This window comes from Ovis aries, chromosome 10 (genome assembly GCF_016772045.2).
Source record: "Ovis aries strain OAR_USU_Benz2616 breed Rambouillet chromosome 10, ARS-UI_Ramb_v3.0, whole genome shotgun sequence".
Taxonomy (NCBI): Eukaryota; Metazoa; Chordata; class Mammalia; order Artiodactyla; family Bovidae; genus Ovis; species Ovis aries.
The window spans coordinates 11,908,184-11,932,347 of NC_056063.1; the positions used below are offsets into that span (position 1 = coordinate 11,908,184).

Here is a 24,164-nt window from a genome sequence, read left to right on the forward strand (position 1 = left end):
GCGTGATGTCCTCAAGGTTCGTCCATGTTGTAACACACTGCAGAATTCTTTCCATGGCTGAATAATACCTGTCCTATGTCTCTCCCACATTTGGGTTGCTTCCACGTTTTGACAGTTACGAGCAATGCTGTGTACATAGGTGTACAAATATTTCTTGGAGATCTGCTTTCAGTTCTTTTGGATCTATGGCAGAGTGAGTGAAGTCACTCAGTCGTGTCCGACTCTTTGCGACCCCATGGACTGTAGCCTACCAGGCTGCTCTGTCCATGGGATTTTCCAGGTAATAGTACTGGAGTGGGTTGCCATTTCCTTCTCCAGGGGATCTTCCCAACCCAGGGATTGAACCCAGGTCTCCCGCATTGTAGACAGACGCTTTACCATCTGAGCCACCAGGGAAGTCCATAGCAGAAGTAGTCCTATTTTTAATTTTTTATTTGGTAGTCTTATTTTTAATTTTTTGAGGCACTGCCATGCCGCTTTCCACAGCAGCTGTACCATTTTCCACCAGTAGTGCACAAAGTTTCCTTTTTTTTTTTTTTAACATCCTTGTCTACAGTTGTTGTTTTCTGTTTTTTGTTTGTTTTTAGATAGCCATCCTCCTGGTGTGACGTGGCATCTCTTCATAGTTTTGACTTGTATTTCCTTAATGACTGGTAATGTTGCAAATCTGTTCATGTGCTTACTGGCTGTTTGTATATCTTTGGACAAATGTTTGTTAAGTATTTTATCAAACATTGAATGGGGTTTTTGTTGTTGAATTTTAGTTCTCTTTGTATTTTGGATACTAACCTCTTGTTAGATACATGATTTGCAAATATTTTCTCCCGCTCTGGGGGTGGCCATTCTGTGGACGGCATCTGACTGTACACATTTTTCACTTTTCATGAAGTCCAGTTTGTCAATTTTTTCTTGTGCCTTTGGTGGTATATCCAAGAAATCATTGTCAAGCCTGATACTCTGGAGCTTTTGTCCTATGTTTTCCTCTAAGAGTTTCATTGTTTTAGGTCTTTGGTCCTTTGGGTTAATTTTTGTGTATGGAATTAGGTTAAGGTCACCTTCATTCTTTTGCATGTGCACATCTAGTTTTCCCAATCCATTTGTTGAAAGACTTCTGTTTCTCCATTGATTGGTCTTGACACTCTTGTAAAAGATCACCAATGTGAGCGTTGTTTCCGGACTCTCGATTCTATTCCATTAGTCCCTATGTCCATCTTTATGCTAATACCACACTGTATTTTTTTTTTTTCAGTTACTGTAACTTTGTAGTATGTTTTGAAATCAGAAGTGAGTCTTCTTGGTTTTGTTCTTTTTAAAGATTATTTTGGCTATTTGGATTCTTTGAGAGTCCAAATGTTAATTTTAGAACAGGCTTGTCTATTTCTGTAAAAAAAACACTGGGATTTTGATGGAGATAGCTTTGAGTTTATAGGTCTCTTTGGGTAGTATTGATATTTTAATAATATTAAAATTTCCAGTTCATGAATATGGGATGTGTTTTCATTTATTTATGTCATCTTGAATTTTTTTCATCAGTGTTTTATAGTTTTCATTGTACAAGCCTTTCACTTCCTTGGTTAAGTTTATTTCTAAGCATTTTATTCTTTTTGATGCTATTGTGAATGAAGTTGATGTAGTAATTTCCTTTTCAGATTTTTTATGTGTAAAAGTGCAGCTGATTTTTGTGTATTGACTTTCTGTGTCTGGCTGGTTTTTTGTGAAACATCTGCAGAGAAGATTTTACTTCTTTGTCTACGGTTTGGATGCCTTTTATTTCTCTTTCTCGCCCTCCAGCAGTAGGACTTGCAGAACTGTGTTGACTAGATGTGATGAAAGCAGGCATCCTTGCCTTGTTGTTGATCTTAGTAGTGGAAATACTTTGTCTCTCCCCACGGAGTCTGATGTTCATTGTGGGTTTTTCGTATTTGTCATCAATTATATTGAGATAATTTCCTTCTATTCGTGGTTCGATAAGTGGTTTTAAAATGAGAGAGTGGTGAAACTCATCACATACTTTCTGTGCAGCAAGTAAGATAATTACGTGGGGCTTTTTCCTTCATTTTGGTGATATGGCATATTATATTGATCAGTTTTAAGGTAAACCGTCCTTGCATTCCAGGAATAAATTCCTCCCGGTCATGATGTGTGATCCTTTTAGCATGCTGCTGAGGCCTATATGCTAGTATTTTGTTGAGGATTTGCATCTGTATTTATTCATCCTGAGTATTGGTCAGTAGCTTTCTTGTGGTGTTTTTTTCTGATTTTGGTATGAGAGTAATGCTGGCCTCGTGGAATGATTTTGGAAGTGTTCCCTTCATTTCAGTTTTTTGGGAAAGTTTGGTGTTAGTTTTTAAACTGTTCAGTAGATTTTACCATTGAAGCCATAGGGTCTGGGGCTGTTCTTTGTTGGTAGGTTTTGATTTCTTGTTTAATCTCCTTACTAGATAATAGGTCTGTTCCGATTTTAATAAACATTCTTTTAAAATGATCTTTGTTTTAAATATCTTATTAAATAATACAGCATTATTGTTACTTTTTTTTTTTTTAAGACTGTATTCATATTCCACTACCCTAATCCACTTGGTCGTATTTTCAGTAATGAGTGTAAATTCTTCCTTTTTTTGGTTTATGTTACGTATTTCCCCCACTGTTACATGTTGTCCCACGTATTCCTTATTGCCCTTCTGTCTGAGAGAATTACACCATATAGTGCAGTATTCTTACCAGAAATATATATAGGCCTGAGAAGTGTTTTAATTTGATCTTTGTTTTTTGACTGCTGTCAGTGGGATGGTATTAAAGTAATAATAATATATTATTATAAAAATATATTATTATAAAAATAATACTGTATTGATCACATACTGTTATAAATTTTAATTGTTTTTCTTCACTTTTGACCTTTGTTTTTCTGAAGTTCATAAGTAAGATGGCTATATTTTCTGATGCATTCTGAACATTACAGCCTGTACACAGAAGCTGCTTTTTTCCTGCCACTCTAATTCATGTCACTTTTGTTTTGTGCTTTCTGGGCATAGCGTGTTTGCAGTGTAGCTCATGATATTTTAGTCCTACCTAAGTATAGCATTGGAATGACAATTTATTAAAATGATCACTGAAAACAGAGTTTAGACATTTAATTACGAGTTTACTTAACTTCTTCCATCAACTCACTGTGTAGTTTAGATTATTTCACTTGACTGTTTTTGTATTGGCATTTTAGAAAGTCTGAGAATAGAATGGCTTACAGCTTCACCCTGTGACAGTGGGAAGCAAAAAGCGATAAACTGCTAATAAATTACACAGGTGTGTTCACTGGCCAAAAGGGAGTGTGTGGTAACTAGTGATAATGTGTCCATTAGTTTCATAAATTGAAACTAATTATTGAGATGAGAAATGAATGAGATTCTATTTTACTATTAATAAAGATAGCAGTACATTTTCTGTGTTTTTCTCATTTTCCTTCTAACATGGAGGGTGGGAGTGGGGAAAGCAGGCATCTCAATTTATAGTTAATTTATTGTTCTGAAATAAACTGTATATTGTTTCCAAATCTAATTTAATCCATAATAAATAAAATATTTTAATAAAATATTTTTTAAAACTATGTTTCTTTAACAGGTTTCCATAATCCAGGAGCTTGTTACTAATTATGAAACCTCTCTTAAAACATGTGACTTTTTTAGCCCTTATGGTAAGTTTAAATTAGATTGAGTTGAAATTTGATTATTCATTTCAGTCCATTTTTAATCACTTACAGTAAAATTATGTTCATTATGTGCTACATGATAGCTGTTCACTAGTTTTTTAATTAGTGAATGAAATGAGAAGAGCACTTGCAACCTAAAGTAATTAAAAATTTCCGTAATCTTGTGAAGTGGGAGTTAACCTCATTTTAATATGAGTAAACAGAGTCCAGTGGTTGAGTAGCTTGACCAAGATCCAGTAGTTAATGTTTAGATGTATTTTTCCTGAATTCCTAGTTTTGTGTTCGTGTGCTCAGTCCTGTCTGACTCTTTGCGAGCCCATGGCCTGTAGCCCGCCAGGCTTCTCTGTCCATGGGGTTCTGCAGGCAGGAGTACTGGAGTGGGTTGCCATGCCCTCCTCCAGGGCATCTTCTGACCCGGGGTGGAACCCGCGTCTCCTGCACTGCAGGTGGATTCTTCACTGCTGAGCCATGGGGAGCCCTAGTGTGTCTTCCACAAAATGAACTCTCAGACCACACATCTTAACACCTGGTCCACATGCAGATTTTCCTGACTATTTAAAAAAATGTATAATTGGTTTCTTTGAATCTGGATCCAGCTTAGGTCCACAGTTTACATTTGTTATGTTTCTGATACTCTTTTAATCTTGGGTGGTACTATCCTTTCTCCCCTCTTTTTAAAGGCTGTTTGTTGAAAGGTCATTTGTCTCATGGAACGCACCATGCTTTGAATTTTGCCGACTATTTTCTCATGGTAGCGTTTAATACATCTTGCTGTCATCCATATTTCTTACAAACTTCAAGTTAGATTTATGGGCTTTTTTTTTTCCTTTCTTGCATGTTGTGCTGTATAACATAAAAGATCTTAGTTCCCCGACCAGGGACTGAACCCTTGCCGCTGCAGTATAAGCACAGAGTCCTGAGCACTGTTCATCTGGGGAAGTCCCCTAGGTTTATAGGCTTGATTAGAGTACTTCACAGGTGACACTTTGAACTTCCTGTTACAGCACATCTGAAGGCCGAAGACATTCTGGTTGTCTTCTTGTGAAACACAGATTCATCAGAATCTAGATGTTTGTCAGCCTAATCTGGCCGTGCGTGATTCTTATCGGTCACTTACCTGATGATTTTTGCAGCCACTGCAAAAATTGCCTTGATCCCTTATTTCCTTCCGATCATCATTCCTTCTGCATTTATTAATGTTGGCTGGAGTTCTTGTAAAGAACTTTTCCTCCTCAGATATTTAACCCCCCTTAAATACAGTGTATATGAGAGGAGCAAGATAATGCTTGGCTCTTTGCTTATATTTATTATTTGTGTCTTGATTTATGTTAATTTGTGTGTTTGCATTGTCGTTTCATTTGGTCAGCTAGTCTAGGAGACCTTCTTGTCTTCTGAGGTAACATGAGTAAATTCTCCTTTCTGCTCTTCCTCATTTTATACCTGTGTGTCTTCCCTTCTGATACCCATTTTGAGAGCTAGGTGTTTTCTTGTTTATTCTTCTGTAGTTTCAGGGCACAGAATGGGGACCCAGATAGAGGTCAGATGGTTGTTTGTGACAATCTTGTCAAGAGTGTACCCTCCTGATACCCTTCAACTTGGGGTTTCCCTGGTCTATGTCAAGGCCTGGATGATCCACGTAAGCCCTGGCAGTTCTTGCCTCTGTGGAAGTTTTACGTGGTGGTTAGGGTTGTGTTTTCTCCAGGCTGTTTTCCTTGGCTTTTCCTGGACCTGCTGCCTTAATGCTCTCAGCCTGAGAGTTCGTAGTTAGGTTAACCTGCCTCCTCTCCCAGCCTCTTTGCTTGGCATGAGGTGTGGGTAGAAGCTTGTGAAAGCAGCATCATTGCTCTGCTCGGCTGCTGCTCCCTGAACTTGGTGGCTTGAGGTTGTATCTCTTTCTGTTGAAATTGGTCATGTTTACTGGATTTTTATTCTAATAGTTATTGATTTCATTATGCATTGGGAGAAAGAAAGCGAGTTGCTTCATTTTGCCTCATTCCTTATAATAATTTTGTGTTTGTTTGATTGCAGAAAACGGGGAGAAGGAACCCCCAACGACACTACTCTGGGTTCAGTACTTCCTGGCACAGCACTTTGATAAGCTTGGGCAGTATTCTTTGGCTTTGGATTATATTAATGCTGCAATTGCTAGCACTCCAACTCTAATAGAATTATTCTATATGAAAGCAAAAATTTACAAGGTAAAATCTTGGCCATGTATTTTGAATAGTTGAAGAATTTGGCCATTTAAGGACCCATGGAGTTTTCTGTGTGGAGATAACTTTTAGGGCACCCCGATTATTTATTCCCCATACGCTAATAATCCTAAGGAGTTCTATGTTGCATAGTCATATAGTCAGTGTTAATCGTTTCATTCAGCTCTTAGTAAATATGAATTTTAATGTATCTAAAAAATTCTAGATAGATTTGACATATATGTAACATTTCTCATTTGTCTTTAAGAACTTTTTCTATTGTATCGTACCCATATTCTCTTAATCATAACAGTGATGTCTTTAATACTTTGATCTCTTAAAGCATATGGGTAATCTCAGAGAAGCTGTCAAGTGGATGGATGAAGCTCAGTCTTTGGATACGGCTGATAGATTCATCAATTCCAAATGCGCAAAGTATATGCTTCGGGCAAATATGATAAAGGAAGCAGAGGAAATGTGCTCCAAGTTCACAAGGGTAAGAAATAGCATGTCATTGTCTGAGTTAGTAAAATTAAACTTGAATTCTCTGGTGATGCGTGAAGTTTGCTGGTATAGTTCCTTGGAATTCATATTTGTCGTCTTTTTTTTTTATCTTATTTAGCTCCTATCCTAAGTGTGATTGCTTACTGTGGTTGATGAGCGTGCATGTGCTTCTGGTGTGTGCGTGCTAAGTCGCTTCAGTCATGTCCGACTCTGTGCAGCCCTGTGCACTATAGCCTGCTGGGCTCCTCTGTCCTTGGGATTTTCCAGGCAAGAATGCTGGAGTGGGTTGTCATTTTCTTCTCCGGGGATCTTCCTGACCCAGGGATCGAAATCTGTGTCCTTTGTCTCCTGCATTTTCAGGCAGATTCTTTACCACTGAGCCATCTGGGAAGCCCTGTAGAGAAGTAAAGTACAATAGAAGTACAATTAGAAATGAGAGTATTTAAGTTAAATAAGTTCAGTAGTTTAAAAAACAACAACAAAACACCCACGCAGCAGACCACGGCCAACTAGGACATGTCTGAAAAGACCCAGGAGAGTGAGAAAGAAGGGGCAAGTTCAGCTGTTTGAGGAAGATAGTTCCCAAAGTCGGGCTCAGCTTGCTCGTCATAATCGCCTCCAGCCGTCCACTCTTGACAGCTTGCTGTGCCATGTAGTTAGTTACGCATTGCTTCACTGGCCAGGCGAGTCCCTGATGGTGGTGGGCAGCAGTGAGCTGGGGGAGGAGGGCTGCTAACGACTTCCATACCAGTTCACATCTGCTCTGTAATACGTAAGTGAAGTGCTCCTATTTCCTTCTTGCAGATTTTTCAGTTTATAATATTTGTAGAGTTGCTGGGGCAGGTTGAATAGTTCAGGTTGGTAAAGTTTTGAAATGAAAAATACAGTTAATTTCTTATAAACATATGTAGTTATCAAACGATGGAGTACCTGTAGCCATGAAGAAGACATAAAATGCCACCATAATTTTGTTTACCCAGAGATAACTGGTTTTTATACTTTCAATGAGAATTCTGAAAATTAAACTGATAAACAGTGGGTGTGAAAAAGAAATGGAAGACTGAACTTACGTAAATATACCCATATCTTTGCTGTCATTCTTGGGGTCCCGTAGAATGCATTTTAAATAACTGTCCTACATTGTGGCAGAGCTCCACGTCCCTGCACTGAGACCAGGCACTCTGTGCTTTGCATTCTCCCGTGATACACACTGGGCCCGAATTAGCGAATATTCTTTCATTTAATTCACTACTGCCCCTTACTGTCATCATAATCCTCATAGACATAGTTCTGAAAGGAAGTGACAGCTGATGGCTTGATGTGGAGGAAGGAGACTTGCAAAACTGAAAAGCAGGCTGGAAACTGCTATGAAGAGATTTGAAAACAATGTTGCAAATAGCAGTGATCCTAGGTCAGCAAGGGAAAGGTTAAGTGGCTTTTGCTTAATAGACAGAAGACAGGTGCTTCATAGGATCCCTGTCTTAAATAGGTTAAATGAAAGCTTTGGTGTTTAAAACTTAGCTCCAGTTACCTGTAGTCTTTTCTGTGTGGGTTGTTGACTGTCTCAAGAGAGTTGGGTAAATAAGGCATACAGTTTCAAGTTGGTAGGAGCCTTTCGGAAGCATGTTGATGTGTTTATTATATAATTTGTCACTGCTACTTATTGTCGCCGTAATCCTCATAGACATTGTTGTAAAAGAGAAAACGGGGTTTTGGGGCTCTCTTGTGTCGTTTGCTTTCTTTATTTGTGGTTGCTTCCGTTTCAGGAAGGGACGTCTGCCATGGAGAACCTAAATGAGATGCAGTGCATGTGGTTTCAGACGGAGTGCATCTCCGCTTACCAGCGCCTGGGAAGGTACGGGGACGCTTTGAAAAAGTGCCATGAAGTCGAAAGGGTAAGTTAACAAGAGTTTGGGCTTCATTTTTCTCCAGAAAAGCAAGTAGATTTCTACAAGGGCTCATCTACCTCTTCTAACGACTTTGGAAAACTTCACTGTGAAAAAATTATCGATCTTTAGCCTTTCAAACATTCAGAAATTGTGAATAAATGATTCCTTTCTTTGGATCCTCAGGTGGTAATGAGGTAGACATGTCTGCATATTTTTGTCTGAAGCAAGAAGAGAAGGATTAGTTAAGTTACTGTTGCTATTACTAACATGTACTCAAAATTTCTCTTTCCTAATTGGGCCGTTACTTGATTTTCATCCCCAGCCTGGAAAGATGCACAGGCCGAGGGCCACCTCTCTCCGCTCTGTGTCAGGATCTGCTCTGTAGTCAGCCTCTCTCCAGTTTGTCTTCCCAGGGTGTGTGTTCTCACCTCCTGCACTTCTGTACCCAACGTGGGGCTGGCTTGCAGGCTTATGTTACGACTTTCTAGGATCTTGTGTGCGATGTGCCTTAGGAAGGGGGACTTTTCTTTTCCTTGTGTGTGAATTTTTGTTTTCCTGTTCTTTGTCATCTCCGAAGCACTCTCCTTCCAAATGGACCACGGGAGGAAAAGAGCCGCAATGCACCCCCGAGGCAGGCCTCAGCAGCCTTCAGCCAGGGGTCACTCGGCAGCCCCGTCCTGAGCTGGCGCAGTCAGGTGAGCCTGCGGTCTGCACCCTGGCAGCCACTTTGGCCTTCTTCCCCACATGAAAGTTGTGAAGTTGCCCAAAGGAAGGCTGGGCCTCTTAGGGGGTGGCTTTGGTCGGGAACTGGAACTAAGACTCCGTTAGAGCCCTTTCAGAAGTAGTGTAGCTTTTGCTTTGTTCTTTGCTTTTTAAGCCTAAACTTGATGGCTGATTGCTGGGGAAAACCCTTCTCATCTCCTCGGAAACTGTAAAGCCTTTGGATGATATGTGAAATATTCAGGCAATATCCAAGCATCCTAAGTTTAAGTCAGGCTCTGATTTCAGTGACCAAACCATAGATCACTAGCTTGTTTTGACATCCTAGACGATCGTCACTTTAAAAGCATTCTGCTCGTTACTAAGGAAAGATGCATTTCTGTTACCCAGAACATTCTCAAGGAGCTGTAGCTTGGCACTTACATATTAGTTGTTCCAGCACGACTATAATTAGGAGTTGATCAGACTTTCTGTGGAAGTCAGATTTCAGCACCTTGGGATCATTGGGAACTTCTCCATCTCTAGTCCCATTCCTCCTAGCATTAGTGACTACTTTATTCTTTTTAATGTTTTTTATTAAGAAATTGTTGACTGTGATTACCAGCTGTTCCATTACTAAGTTTCATTTAGATTATGCTTTCTCCTGAGTTTTTAGTGGTTTTGAATAACTACAGTTGACCCTGGAACAAAGTGAGTGTGGGATGCCAACCCTCTGGGAAGTTGAAAATCTCCCTGTGACTTACAGTTGGTCCTTTGTATACGTGGTTCCAACATATCCCTGTTTCTGTATCCATGGATGCAACCAACCATGATCACGTGGTCCTGTAGAATTTACTGTTGGAAAAAACTCACATATCAGTGGGCCCACATGGTATTGTTCAAGGGTCACCTGTATTTCCAGTTTAAAAAATGTGTTTTGACTGGTAGAAAGCATTTTTTAAGGAAAAAAAAAATTAACAGACGATCACTGGTTATCAGAGATGGTAGAAATCATCACCCTCTGGTTATGTTATGTAATTATCATCGTTGGAAACGTTACTAAGTATCTTTAGGGTTTGCTGTTGGTCCTTAAAAATACAGCCAGAGGCAGAGACAGAAGAAAAGATCCTATTCGCATTACGCTTAGAAGCTAGTCTCTATAGTGAGATAATTCACGCTAAAAGGAGAAACATTAGTGTAGAGTAGAGAGGGCGATTGTTTGCTGATGAATGCTTCTGAAATGATTAACTCTTCTGTCCCATGCTGGCTGTGCTGGTCTCTGTCGCGGCCCGAAGGAGCTTCGCTAGTTCTGGCGCGAGGGCTTCTCTTGTGAAGCGGGGCTTCAGCGGCTGTGGTGCACAGGCTCAGTCGTCCCAGCGCTGGCTGCTCTCCCTGTCTTGAGCAGGTGTGGTTGCCCCCAGGCCTGTGGGGTCTTAGTGCCTTTACCAGGGATGGAACCCAGGTCCCCTGCATTGGAAGGCTGATTCTTAATCTCCAGACCGCCAGAGAGCTCTCTGAAATGAGTTTCTAATAACATTAATGTCATCTAAAAGAAAATTCTTAATGACAACAATTGTAAGGATTTAGGAGTAATTACATAATTAAAAGATACAACAGATACCTATTTGAGTTACCTTTGTGCCTGGGTTTTAAATATTTTAGTAAAGAAACGAGCACCTTATTCAAAAATAAAACTTTGGGGACTTCCCTGGCAGTCCAGTGGTCAAGACTGTGCTTTGCCAATGCAGTGGGGGCACAGTTTGAATCCCTATTCAGGGAACTAAGATCTACATGTTGTGTGGCAAAAAAAAAAAAATATATATATATATATATATATATACAGTATATATATATATATAATTTTGCAGTTGACCTTCTAAATAGAAGGTTATTGAATAGAGAACTAAGTTCCAAGAAGGACTTGAGTCCTTCTGCCTTCAAGAATTCTTTCACTGAAGGCAGTTTCTGCCTAGGACGTACTGCTTTGCACTCTTACTAATTGGATTTGAAATGTTAGAATTCTAGAATGGTCCACTGTAGTCCTTTTTCTGCCTCCTCCTTGCCTTCCTTACAGGGTTTAAGATTACATGTAGTGATTATGTAGTCCAACCCAATCCGATGTTTAGAACTTAAGCTTTATTAAAAATAAGACAGAATGACCACCTTCAGACTATTGGCTATAAACTTGTATTCAGAATAATATTTTTAACTATTTTTTCTTTCAAGAATTGAGCTCCCCCCCCACCTTTTTTTCAGGTGATTAGTTTCTCATTATTTTAGCATGTAGATTTATATCTGAGAGGAGCAGTGCATATTTCTAAAACTTTTTGATAAGATCTAAGGTTTCCAGTAGATCAAAACCATAGGACATTCATAACTTTATCTTTTTTTAATTATTAATTTTATTTATTTATGGCTGTGCCGGGTCTTCAGTGCTGTGTGGACTTTTTCTCTAGGTGTAGCACCTGGCTTCTCATTGTGGTGGCCTCTCTTGTTGCAGAGCAGAGACTCCAGGGCGCACAGGCTTCAGCAGTTGCAGTTCCAGGGCCCTAGAGTACAAGGGCAGTAATTGGGGCGCACAGGCTTAGTTGCTCCACAGCATATGGGATCTTGGATCAGGGAGTGAACCCATGTCTCCTGCATTGGCAAGGGGATTCTTCTCCACTGAGCCACAAGGAAGCCCGCACTTTATCTTCCATTGCGCCTTCATCTTTATCAAGTTGGCACTTACTTTATAACGACAGATTTTCTATAAAGGAATTAAGAGTTGCTCGTTGCCCTGGTTGGTCTGGCTATTACTTCTTTTACTTGTTTGTTTGTGTATGGCTGTGTCAGGCCCGCGTTGCCGCCCACGAGATCTTTGTTGAGGCGTGCACACTTCTCAGAGTTGTGGCACGTGGACCCAATAGTTCCGCACCCAGGAACTGAGCTTGTGTCCCCTGCATTGTAGTTAGAGAGACCTCCGTATGGTGAAGTCACATGGAACTGTTCACACACATCAAGCCCATCTCAGCTGTTTGTGTTGGCAGCTAACTGCAGGATGTAACCTGGTGGGGACACTGAGCGAAGGGGATATAGGACACCCCTGTACCGTCTTTGCAACTTCTTTGTCCATGTTCGTTTCAAAACGAAGTGGTAAGAAAGTCAGCCTAAGATGATTTAGTTGTTCTTAAGTAGGAATATGCCATCCTGAGCAGGTTCCTGAGACACAGGGCTTTGAGCGCAAGAACTGAGAAAGCCTCAGACACACTAGGATAAGTGGGTTGCTTTGTTTCTGGAAGACGGTGGCTGGAGAGAGGCGGCCTATGGGCGGTTACTGATAAAGAGGCGGCTTACACGCTTGTGGTTCCGTGTGGCTCCCTCGAGACCTCACTCAAACCTCATGCTCTAGGAATGTCTCTTGAAACTTGCATCTGCCTTTTTTTTTCTTTTTTTTTACACATAAAGGCTTCTCGCCCTAAGAACACTGCAACCTCTTAGACGTTTTCGTCTCATGTGTTCCATGATTTGGGGCACTGCCATTTTTCCTCAGTCAGTTGTATTGAATTTTAAGATATTATAGTGCTAGGTATAATGTGATTTATATTAACCGTGAACAATTATGTAATGCCTTCATTAAAAAAAGTTATTTGATTTGTCTTATTGATGGGAGGAATGAAACTTTCAGATATACCATTAAAGCATTGTTCGTGAAGTAGTAAATATAAACTAATGTGGAATAGTCATTTTTTTCACCGTTTCTTTCCCTTACACTGTGTACATTTATTCTTTTTATCTTAATATTTTAGAATATCAGGCTCTTAATGTAATTCTGTGTATGATGTATTTCTAGTTACCAAGATAACTAAAATTATCGAATGAGTTACTAGGCCCCCAGGACAGAGGGAGATGAAGTAGCAGAAGAGTTTGATCTGTGTTTGTGTAATGAATCATTCATTTTTCTATATATTTTTGGAACAGCTGAAGTAGGGAAAAAGAAAGAAGATGGAGGTGGAGATGCACGTAGGGAAGAAAATAAAAGTATAAATTGTTTGGTTGGGGAGTTAGTCATCTTTTCTTTCATGTAAGGGATTAGTTCTTAACCCTTTGGGGGCCATGGGCCCTTTGAGAATCAGTTGAAAGCTTCAAGCTCTCTCCTTAGAAAAACGTTACTTTGCTTATTTATACACAGACTCCAGATTTAAAACTTTTGCTAAAATGGGGTATAGTTAGATAAACGAGTTTAATGAGTGAGAGAAAGCTATAACAGTCTGTGCTTGTGAAGCAGTTTATGTTTAGAATGAACTTTAAAATAATTACTTGATCCCCTAACAACCTATGAGATTGGCTGTATATATATTTTTTATTCTTAACTTAGGTTAAATAATTGAGGCTGTAGGAAATTACGAAGTCACATGCCTGAAAAGCAGCTTCTCTCTTGAGTTGGCACATATTACGCTTACTGAATGTCTTCTGTGCTAGGCCCTGTGCCAGGGAGTGGGGATGGATATGACAGGTTTGTCCTCGAAGAGGTCATGGTTGAGGAGAACCATCTGATGCATAGACATTCAGTGTAAACCTGTATATGTTTAGTCTCCATTGAGAGCTCTGTTTAGCTCTACCTTGCTGATTTTGAGGGAATACTGAGAAGTATTTATTAAAACTAAAATATTGGTATATTCTAATTTCCAGATTTAAAGAATAACCTGGGCATCTGCCTTTCTTTTATTAGGCTGTGCCACATGGCTTGCGGGATCTTAGTTCCCCAGCCTGGGTTGAAAGCACCGGGTCCTCACTGCTGGTGCTCAGCAGTGACTCCATGGACTGGAGCCCGCCAGGCTCCTCTGTCTGGAGTGGGTTGCCATTTCTTCCTCTAGGCTTAACCACTGGACTACCAGGAAGTTCCCCTCATCTCACTTATTACATATAAATTGGGTATCTTGAAACATGATTTATAGGGAATGGGGATGGAATGTAAGGAAGAGAAGCTTAAGTTGAATGCAAAGAACAACTTGAGGTCCTTTGTATGTTAAACCCTGGAGAGGGCAACTAAGTGAAATTGCGACTGCTTACATTATCTTACGGGCTTTTTATGATTTTCTTTTCAAAAAGTAGGCGTTATTGACATAAATGTAAGGGATAACTTTGTGGTTTTGTTTTTAAGCACTTTTCTGAGATAACTGACGATCAGTTTGACTTCCATACTTACTGCATGAGAAAGATGACCCTTCGGGCCTACGTTGACCTTCTGAGATTAGAAGATATACTCAGGAGACATGGATTTTATTTCAAGGCTGCTAGATCAGCTATTGAAATATACTTGAAACTGTATGATAATCCCTTGACCAGTGAAAGCAAACAACAAGAAAGAAATTCAGGTAACTAAAAAGAGACTTGCTTAAAGAGACTTGAGAACACAGAATTTCAGAATGTCATTAACTTAGTGATGAAAAAGTATATTATCAAATGAGTGTGAAGGCAACATTAGATAATGGATATACCCCCAAAAAAGTAGGGGGAAGACTTAGAAAAGTTGATAGGGTGTTGTCCTGTAATTGATGTTTATGGGCTGTTTTGTTTTTTAAAATGGTAATTGAAAATAACTGAGCTTTTTAGAGAAAAAAATGTATTTGTACAGCTTCTGATACCTACTTGACTGAAAAGAGTAATGCCAATGAGAATATCTAAATACAACGTTTTACTCACTAACACGTCAATACCCAGGAATATTTGAGAAATAGTGGCATGAAAGCAGATTTCTGATCACTTATACCTGTGTGCTTTGTCTCACTTCTTGAATCTTTCCAAAAGGATAATCTTCAGCTGTACTTTATACAGTTTGGGACTTGAGATTGAGAGAGAGGATTTGCCTAAGCCCGTGTATTGTGTGGGAGGAAGAGCTAGGCTAGAGCTGGTCGATTTCAGTTGCTGCAGCGTTTGCTGTTGCCCTTGGTGTGCCAGATGTCAGTCAGTCATTAGGAATACACTGTCTCAAAACCTCCCCGTCCCCCCAGATACACTAGGGACAGTTGCCCAATTGTGTCTGACTCTCTGCAACCCATGGACTGTAGTCCATGGGATTCTCCAGGCCAGAATACTAGAGTGGGTAGCCTTTGCCTTCTCCAGGGGGTCTTCCCAACCCAGGGATTGAACCCGGGTCTCCTGCAGTGCAGGCGGATTCTTCACCTTCTGAGTCACCAGGGAAGGCCAGGTATACTAATAGTATGCATTGAGTAAGAATATGAGGAAATTGAGAGCACTGACTCAGAGTTCTCATTCATTTGAATATTTACAGAAAACCTGCCAGCCAAAGAATTGAAGAAAATGCTTAGCAAGCAGAGAAGAGCTCAGAAAAAGGCTAAAGTAGAAGAGAGAAAGCATGTGGAAAGGGAACATCAACCAAAAAATCAAAAGAAAAAACGGGATGAAGAAGAAGAAACCAGTGGTCTCAAAGAAGAACTTCTGCCTGAAAAATTAGAAAGGGTGAGATGACTACACTGTGTTTATTTGATACGATTTGTATTATTTAATTCTCTGCTGACCATAAATATGATTTATTTGAATCTGTAAATCAGAAGCCAAATTTGTAGTATTAGCTAAGATCATTTTGATGGTCATCAGTAACTTTTAAGTGATAATATGTGAGTTTGGGCTAATGCAGATTATAGGTAGAGTTGTACTTGTGGGAGGCAGAATAATAGCCTTCCAAATGCGTTCATGTTCTAATCCCTGAAAACTGTGAATATGTTACGTTACATAGCAGAGAGAACTAAGGTGGCAAATGAAATTTAAGGTTATATATAGCTGGCCTTTAAATAAGACAAGTAAGCTAAGATCCCACATGCCTTAAGTATGGTGAAGCCAAAAAAATTTGAAAAATAAAAAACTGGACAGGGAGAGGATTCCTGGACTACCCAGTGAGCCCAGTGTAGTTAATCACAGGGGCTTAGGGGGAGGAGGGCAGCAGGCAGGGAGGGCTGAGTGATGGGAAAGGACCCTGTCCTCTGTGGCTGCCTGTGAAGGAGAGTGGGGGCCCTGAGACAGGAGAGGTGGGCATCCTGAAGAGGCCGAGAAAAGGCGTGGAAACACGCTCCCTTAAAACCTCCAAGAGGAAACGCAGTCCTCTTGGAGTGCAGTGAGACCCACGTTGGACTTTTAACCTGCAGAACCGTGTCAGATAAATTTGTGGGGTTTTGTTTCGTTTTGGCTGCAGTGTGCGGCATGAGGGAACTTGGTGGCCCAACTGACACCGTTTGGTGTCATTTGAGGGTCTCCAAAGAACTCCAGTACCACAGTCCTGTATGTCTCGGTGCAGAGAGACTTCAGCAAGAGCCAAGTGATCCGTTAGACTAGACGCTTGGGAGGCTTACAGGTGTGCAGGTGGGGGAGTGCCACGCCCGAGAACGTGGTCGGCTACAGTTCCGTAATCAAAGCGCGAGTGAGGAGGAGGGAGAGGACCTCTGTGTCTTCTCGAGCGGACGCTGTGCTTCCATCACCTGCTCCTCCTCCAGGTTGGGCCGGGACGTTTTTCTTGTCCCTACACGGTCAGGCTCGGGTCACACATTGCTCTCTCTTGTGTGTGCACGTCCTCGGGATCACTGATGTGCTGAGCTCACTGGGCAGGATGTGGGCCTCGTGCCACCATCTTTTTATTGTTTGGGGCACGTCCTGTGCTTCTGTTGCAGGACTTTGCTGCCAAGCAAGGCTGCTTGGTTTTGTGGTTAAGTAAACCTGCTTTCTTTGAGTAATCATTAACTTAAAGAGGTCGCCCACATTTTTTCTACTTAAATTCCCTCGTGGGATTAACTTTAATCACCTACTTTGTCCCTTTACTCTGTCCTTATCATAACCAGAGATTGAATGCGTGCCCCCTGCACTGGGAGCACAGAGTCTTAACCATGGTACCGCCAGAGAAATCCCTAAATTTGTGTTAATACAGTAAATTTTTGGTAATTTGTTAGAGCAGCAATACAGTGAAATATGGCAGCATTTTATATACTTTGCTAGATAATGTTTTAGCAGCAAAGAGAATAGTAGCTTATCTCCACAATTTTCTCAAAATATTAATAGTTATTTAGGAACCATATTTAGGGAAATATTTAGCTTTCTAGTTTATTCACTGTGAATCTAGTATTTTAAACTTGACTTTTTTTCAATTACATCGTGCAGTTGTATTTGTCTCCTTACTTTAGAATGTCTGTAGTTTAAGGGGCTTGGTAGTATAATGGTATTTGTAGTACCACTTCATTAAGTCTACAGAACACTTTTCTGTATTTTTTTAATTTTTATAAAATTTTTTTGAATTTTCTAATCATGAAAACAATAGAGCTATTCCCATTTTGAAAAGTATTGACTATACTTTGTTTATAGTTGATAGTTAAAAATTGTTTTTTGCTTCCTAGTTATATAAAAAGAACTATGTAGATTACTTCAGCTATGCATTACAATAAAATTTGGGGGGAAATTTGACTTGTGTGACTGCTTTTTAAATATAATAATTTTTCTTTCTGTTTCAAAATAGATAGAAAATCCATTAGAAGAAGCTATCAAGTTTCTTATACCTCTTAAGAACCTTGTTGCTGATAACATTGACACTCATCTGTTAGCATTTGAAATATATTTTAGAAAAGGTAATAGTTTGGATTCAGATTTTAATTTTTTATTTTATTGGTGACCATATTCAGTATAATGTTTGTGAGTTAGATCTGTTTTTGTTTCTTAGACCTTCATTTCAACCTCCCACAAAGGCTCTTAATCCCTTTTTCCTTTGCTACTCAAAACTTCACTGAGTAGTAGATTAGAATATTATGATCAAATGAATTATTTGAATAGGCGTACAGATTGTTTACCTGAAGTAATTCTTCATGATTTTTCAAGCATTTCTTTAGAAAATAAAAGTGTCACTGATAACCAAAATCAACTTTGAATTTTGCTTTTGAAGATTATAGGAAAGATAATACTTTGTTTCTGGATTTTAAGTGAGGCTAAAATAAAGGGAATAAAATAACATACTTAAATATTGATGCTGTTACTTTTATAATTTTTTTTGACATAGGAAAGTTTCTGTTAATGCTGCAGTCGGTTAAACGAGCTTTTGCTATCAATAAGAATAACCCATGGCTACATGAATGTTTAATTAAATTCTCTAAATCTGGTAAGTATAAAAAAGGTAATATTTATGTAAAAATAATTATGACAGTTCACCTATCTTCTATTAAGCTGGACATGAAAGAGATTAGTACAAAGAAAAAAGTTTGCAAAGTACTTAAATGAAGATACTAGCAAAGATATGTTAGAAATCAGTGCAATTTAAGCTGGAATATATTTATATTCCAAAGGAGCACTCCTATTTTTATTATGTAAAATGTATCAGGCTTAATAGTAAATATGAATGTATTTCAATTGATTTTGTTTCAAAGGACAGGCCAAACATACTGTAAACTACAAATGTTCTGTTTTTATAGTGTCTAATCACAGTAACCTTCCAGACATCGTGAGCAAAGTTCTATCTCAGGAAATGCAGAAAATATTTGTTAACAAGGACTTGGAAAGTTTTAATGAGGATTTTCTCAAACATAATGCTACCTCTCTTCAGCATCTGCTTTCAGGTTGGTATTTAGCTCCCAGGGTTAAAATGTTTATAGCAAAAAGTTAGAATGTGATGGAAAAAAAAAAAAATGTTTAGCAAGATGATCAAACTATCAGAGAAAAAGCACACAGTACCATTTTGATCTTTCAGATTAGGAAAGATTATTTTTAAACAACCATACTGAATCTATGGGATGCCGCCAAAGCAACTCTTGAGAGAAGTTCACAGCAGTACAAGCCTCCCCTGAGAATAAGAAAGATCTCTAACCTAACCTACCACCTAAAAGGAAAGGCTATTCGTGTCTGAGAAAAGGAGGCTAAAGTATGGGAAAGCTGTAGCGTATAAGCAGCCTTGTATTTTACTGCTGCAGGTGTGAATTGGCCTGACCAAGCAGGAGAACAGTTTGTCGTTTTTATCAAGAACTTTGTCTTCTGCTATAGCTATTCATACTTGTGTAAATAATTTTAAAGAATCCAAAGCAAAGAAAGAGTTTTAAGGCCAAAGGTATTAACTGGAATTCTGTGTGTAAGGATGAAGAAAAGGATGGAAGCAAATCTAATGGATGTCCAGTTACAGGGGGAACAGTAGTAGGTCTACAGGATGGACCACCAGGTGGTGATAGAAAGTGATGTCTGTTCAAAAGCTTTACAACAGGGGCAAACAGTGTATAGACAGACTTGACGTATAATACAGTCTCAGCTGTGTAAAAATACCCATAGCAGAAGAGCTGAAGACAAGCGTGTATTAAAGCTTTAATGGTTGACTTTGAATGTTGAGGTTATGTGAGACTAATTTTTTTCTTGTATTTTTATTACTCTATATATTTTGTGTTTTGAGGACTTACTATATCCTGCCCTGTTACAGGAAGGATTTTAGGCAGTCTATACAAATTCATAAAATGACAAGGGAGCATTAAATGCAAACTAGAAAAAGACTGGAAACGGAACTGGGGACAAAATAAATGAAGTACATAATCTAATTAACTATGCGCCTACTTTAAGCCACGTATTTAAATATTTTAACCTAAGCTTTCTTGTTGTAAAGGGACACTGCTTGGTTCTGTTATCTATGAAAAAAGTTAATTCCTGTGAAAAATTACAGCACTTCCTGGTAGTAAGGGCAGGTAAGAATTTCTCATCAACAACACAGGATAATGGAAGGAGATATTTCTTTGTTGTAGTAATGCCTTTCTAAACATTATGTTTTCAGAAAAAGATAATTTTTATTTCACTTTAAAAAAAAAGCCATAAAGAGAGTCAAAAGGCCAAGAAGGGAAAATATTCACAGATGTGTAACTGATTAAAGCTAATAATATACATACTAATCTTATAGATTAATAATAATATAAATTAATAAAAGACCAATAAAAAATGAACATGGACCATGAATTTATAGGGGGAACATAAATTGGATTTTGCTTTAAAATAGCTTTAAAAATTACTTTCTTCATGAGCGTGCGAAGATTTTCCTGTTGTCCGTCTATCACCCCACTCTGGTAATAGTTTGCTCCTTAGGTGTTTTATTGTAGAGTGTCATGTTTCAGAAATGATTTTAGTTGGAACATTGACTGATGCCACAGGGGTAGCCCATGTTTACATTTCGGGGGGATGGGGTTGTTAACCCTGGTCTCCTGGTAAATGTTTCACAGCCATCTCTTTGTCACAGAAAAAGCCCCAATTTGTAGGGGCCTGTGTGTGTGTGTCTAAACGTAATACTAATAATTTTCTTGTGGCCCCAAGCTGTCAGTGGGATATCATGGAATAGGGAGTTAGGGGAAAAAGGCCACCGTGCAGCCCACTGCTGACTGGGTACCTGGAGCTGTATTTTAAGTCACTGGTCAGTTCAGATCAAATGTAAGATGTCCACATTTACTGGTTTTGAAATGTCTTGGTATTTTAGGTGCTAAAATGATGTATTTTCTGGACAAGTCAAGGCAAGAGAAAGCCATTGCTATTGCCACTAGACTGGATGAAGCTATAAAAGATAAAAATGTAAAGGTAAGATTTTTCACCAACAGATTGCCACAGATTGTGGATACCGAGTGAGCTAACAAAACATCTCTTTGCAACGTAATTCCTGAGTGGGTCTTCAGAGTTACGGCTGGATTTGAATCTCAGCTCTGCTCACTCTGAGCTGTATCATGTTAGGTAATTTACCTCTTTAACGTCCTTTTCCTCATTTATAAGTTGAGGATGAAAAGACGGTCCATCTCAGAGTTAGCATAACAGTTAGTTAACTGAAATAGTGAACTGTGAGGTGCTTGACATGTAGTAAGCACTCAGTAAATGGGAACTATTACTGTTGATAAAGGACACGTTCAATGATACGGGCTTCCCTGGTGGCTCAGAGGGTAAAGTGTCTGCTTGCAATGTGGGAGACCCGGGTTCAATCCCCGGGTCGGGACGATCCCTTGGAGAAAGAAATGGCAACCCACTCCAGTACTCTCGCCTAGAAAATTCCATGAACGGAGGAGCCTGGTAGGCTACACAGTCCGTGGGGGTCTCAGAAAGTCACACACAACCGAGCGACTCGACTTAAATGATTATAGTTTCAGAGATTCACCTTTTTAAAGTATTAGAATTCTGTTGCTTTTTCAAGGCCTCACAGAACTGATTTTTTAATGTTCCTTTCTGTGGTGATTACTTGTTATAGACAGCAAGAAGTTATCTTAGAGTGAGGCCTTGTTGATTTTCTGTTGCTTAATTAACAAACTGCATCTTTTGATTAAGGTGATTATTAACCAGACTATTTTTTAAATAATTTTCTCTTTTTCCTTGTTTACATAGACTTTAATAAAGGTTTCTGAGGCGCTGCTCGATGGCAGCTTTGGGAGCTGCCACTCCCAGTATGAGGAGTACAGGATGGCCTGTCACAAGCTGCTCCCCTTCACTCCTGCTTTCCTGCCCGCTCTGAGCGAAGTCGGCAGGCATGGCGCGGCTCTGAACCCCACAGCCAACTGTGATGTCTTGGCAAATGAAACTTGAAATCCTCTAGAAAGCTGACTTCTCTTAGACTCAAAGCTGAATTCAGGTTAAGGTTTCTCTTCCAGCTTGTATTTTAATATAGATAGGAAATGAAATACCATTGACCCTTGAACAACATGGGTTTGAATTGCAAGGATCCACTTAACGTGTTGACTTTTTCCGTAGTAAATACTACCTTACTCTGTGATCTGTGGTTGGTTGAATCTGATGCAGAACCCAGGTAGGGAGGAGCTGTGTGTGCACAGGCAGCAGGCTATTAGTGTATTTCTGACTGCACGGAGGGTCAGGGCACCTAACTGTTGCTTTGCGCAAGGGTCAGCTGTAATGGATATTATTTTTTTGAATGGAGTATTCTGTAAGCTTATTTTATTCTTTATCTGACTCTGCCACTTTACATAAAAATCTGTTACAATTACCTGTTTGTTCTTGTACAGTTGTCCTAAATTTTTCACTTATCAACATTGTGATGGTTGCTGTCACTTCATATTGTAACGATGATTTCTTAATTAACCTAAGTTGAATCCAGCTCCACTGTATTATTTTCTTTAGATTCAGGTTTCATTTCAGAATTTTATGTTTTGATCCCTTCTTGGTTTGTTTTGTTATTGTCTGTTTGTTTTTTAAAGCACATCAATATTCAAGTATTAACTGTATGTCAGAAATGGTATGGAACTCCTTTTGGCAAATATTTATTTAAAGCTTAACTTTAGTGTGATACTTTGTCCACCTTAATTTTGTTCTGATGTACCATTTTCTTCTTAATATCCATGAAAATGCTATTGCCTGCTGAATAAGGGTGGTGCAGTTGTATGCTGATGCTTCAGGGTGTGGGGATCCGTTTGCCTCTTTCCATGGAAGTTCAGTAGTGTCTTTGTTGCATGTCTAGGTCAGTCTTGACCCACAGGCGAGAGCTATGCTTTTTTGACTAAATCACTTTGTGTGTCCCCAGGGAATTTAAGTAGTCTTTATATGAGTAGTGTGCTTCAGGAGGGCTCGACGGGGCAGAAGACAGATTTCAGTGAGATAGTCTTACTGTTATAGCTATACATTGACTATTAAATACATTTTAATATCAGCACAATGAGAATCTAGACCATCAACTAGTTTTGTTACCGAGTCCAAGCTCACTCTGCTTGCCACACAACAGGGCAGTGAATCCCGGAGACGAGCTGTTGAGACAAGAAAGAGACTTTATCTGGAAAGCAGCCGACCGAGAAGATGGCAGGCCGGTGCCTCAAAATAACCATCTTACAGGGTCTGGATGCCAGGTTCTTTTATAGATCAGGGATGGGGGGAGCTGAGGAAGCAAAGTAAAAAGACTGTTAGTCTTGCAAACATCTTTCAGAATGGCAAGCTTCAGTCGGGGGATGTGTTAATTTCTCCCTTCTGCCATCTGCAGGTGGACAGGGTTCTGAACAAAGGCACTTTAGTTTATAGGCAAGCACAGGGCCAGGGTCCTCCAGCCAAGCCATTAAGTGTGATCAAACAAAAGCAAGTCAAAGAAACCGTTTCCTACATGGAGTCAGGATTGGCTTCCTCCCTGCAACAGTGTGACTATTAAAACATAGTGTTGTTGAGCAATGTTTAGGGGGGGATAGCTTTTGTTCTTGGAGAAGGAAATGGCAACCCACTCCAGTGTTCTTGCCTGGAGAATCCCAGGGACGGGGGAGCCTGGTGGGCTGTCGTCTATGGGGTCGCACAGGGTCGTACGTGACTGAAGCGACTCAGCAGCAACAGCAGCATCTTTTGTTCTGTCTCGTACAGAAAACAGTAATGGCATCATTGAACGGTTTTTTCAGAACCATATAAATATGTCTGTAACATTAATACTTCCTTTTAAGATATAAATTCAAAAGAGATTTTATTTAGAGAAACTGTTCTAATTAGAATTGTTTTCCTTCATGCTGTTTACATTTAGATTCATAATTGTTGAGAGAAAAGAATTCACTGTAAAATAATGCCAACCTGTATAATACTGTAATAAATTATTTTGTACTTACTTGTGTTTGTGTTATTGCTTCACACTATCAAAATTGCTTGTGTTTTTTTATAGCTTTGCACTATCAAAATATTTTTGCAAAGTCTTTCTTTGAGAGAATTCAAAATTATCACAGTTTTACAAGTTTGTTTTTAAAAAAAATAACCACCTACCAATATTAGTGCCACAACAGTTTGGTTTCTTTTTAGTGTTTTAACAATATTAGAAGTAGGCTCTCTTTGTCACTAAATACCCTGGGAAACATGTAATTTTTCATGTTACTATCAGTAAATGCCATTTCTTTAAAAGGTGCCAGTTAATCATAATTTATGTGGAAATTGTGCTTTCAATAGCAGTCTTTAAAAAGGATTCCATTGGGACCGTTGGAGTTTCTGAGTTACATAGGGTGGGCACAGTGGAGGTGTAGAGGCAGGAAAAGAGTGCCACTGGGGTTAGTGAGGCCCAGTGGTATGTTCCTCTGTGTATAGAGCTTGTATCTATTTCCTCCCATCCCACTTTGAGTGTGAGCATTGTAAACCTCTAATGTGGGTAGGGATCCTTTTTACTAAGGGTTTTGTATCGTGTCCCTCAGTCACGTCCCTCCACCCTATCCCAAGTTTGGCAGAGGACCTTTTAGTTTTGGA

General features: G+C 39.4%; 1 protein-coding gene across 12 annotated transcripts in view; it reads left to right on the forward strand.

Annotated features, from left to right (window-relative positions):
* The window catches only part of NAA16 (N-alpha-acetyltransferase 16, NatA auxiliary subunit), a 64,097-nt gene extending 40,556 nt beyond the window's left edge, over nt 1-23,541 (forward strand). For 5 of the 12 annotated variants that reach the window (XM_015098043.3, XM_027973514.2, XM_027973515.2 and 2 more), the window contains 11 exons: nt 3,619-3,691; nt 5,735-5,904; nt 6,242-6,394; nt 8,169-8,297; nt 14,134-14,347; nt 15,265-15,452; nt 17,491-17,599; nt 18,025-18,123; nt 18,434-18,577; nt 20,458-20,555; nt 21,345-23,541. In XM_015098043.3, the coding sequence (XP_014953529.3) occupies nt 3,619-3,691; nt 5,735-5,904; nt 6,242-6,394; nt 8,169-8,297; nt 14,134-14,347; nt 15,265-15,452; nt 17,491-17,599; nt 18,025-18,123; nt 18,434-18,577; nt 20,458-20,555; nt 21,345-21,542 (1,575 nt within the window). In that variant the 3' untranslated portion in view covers nt 21,543-23,541. The other 7 variants (XM_042254638.2, XR_006060906.2, XM_027973518.3 and 4 more) reach the window with 7 other exon arrangements.
* The last annotated feature ends 623 nt before the right edge of the window (nt 23,542-24,164 follow it).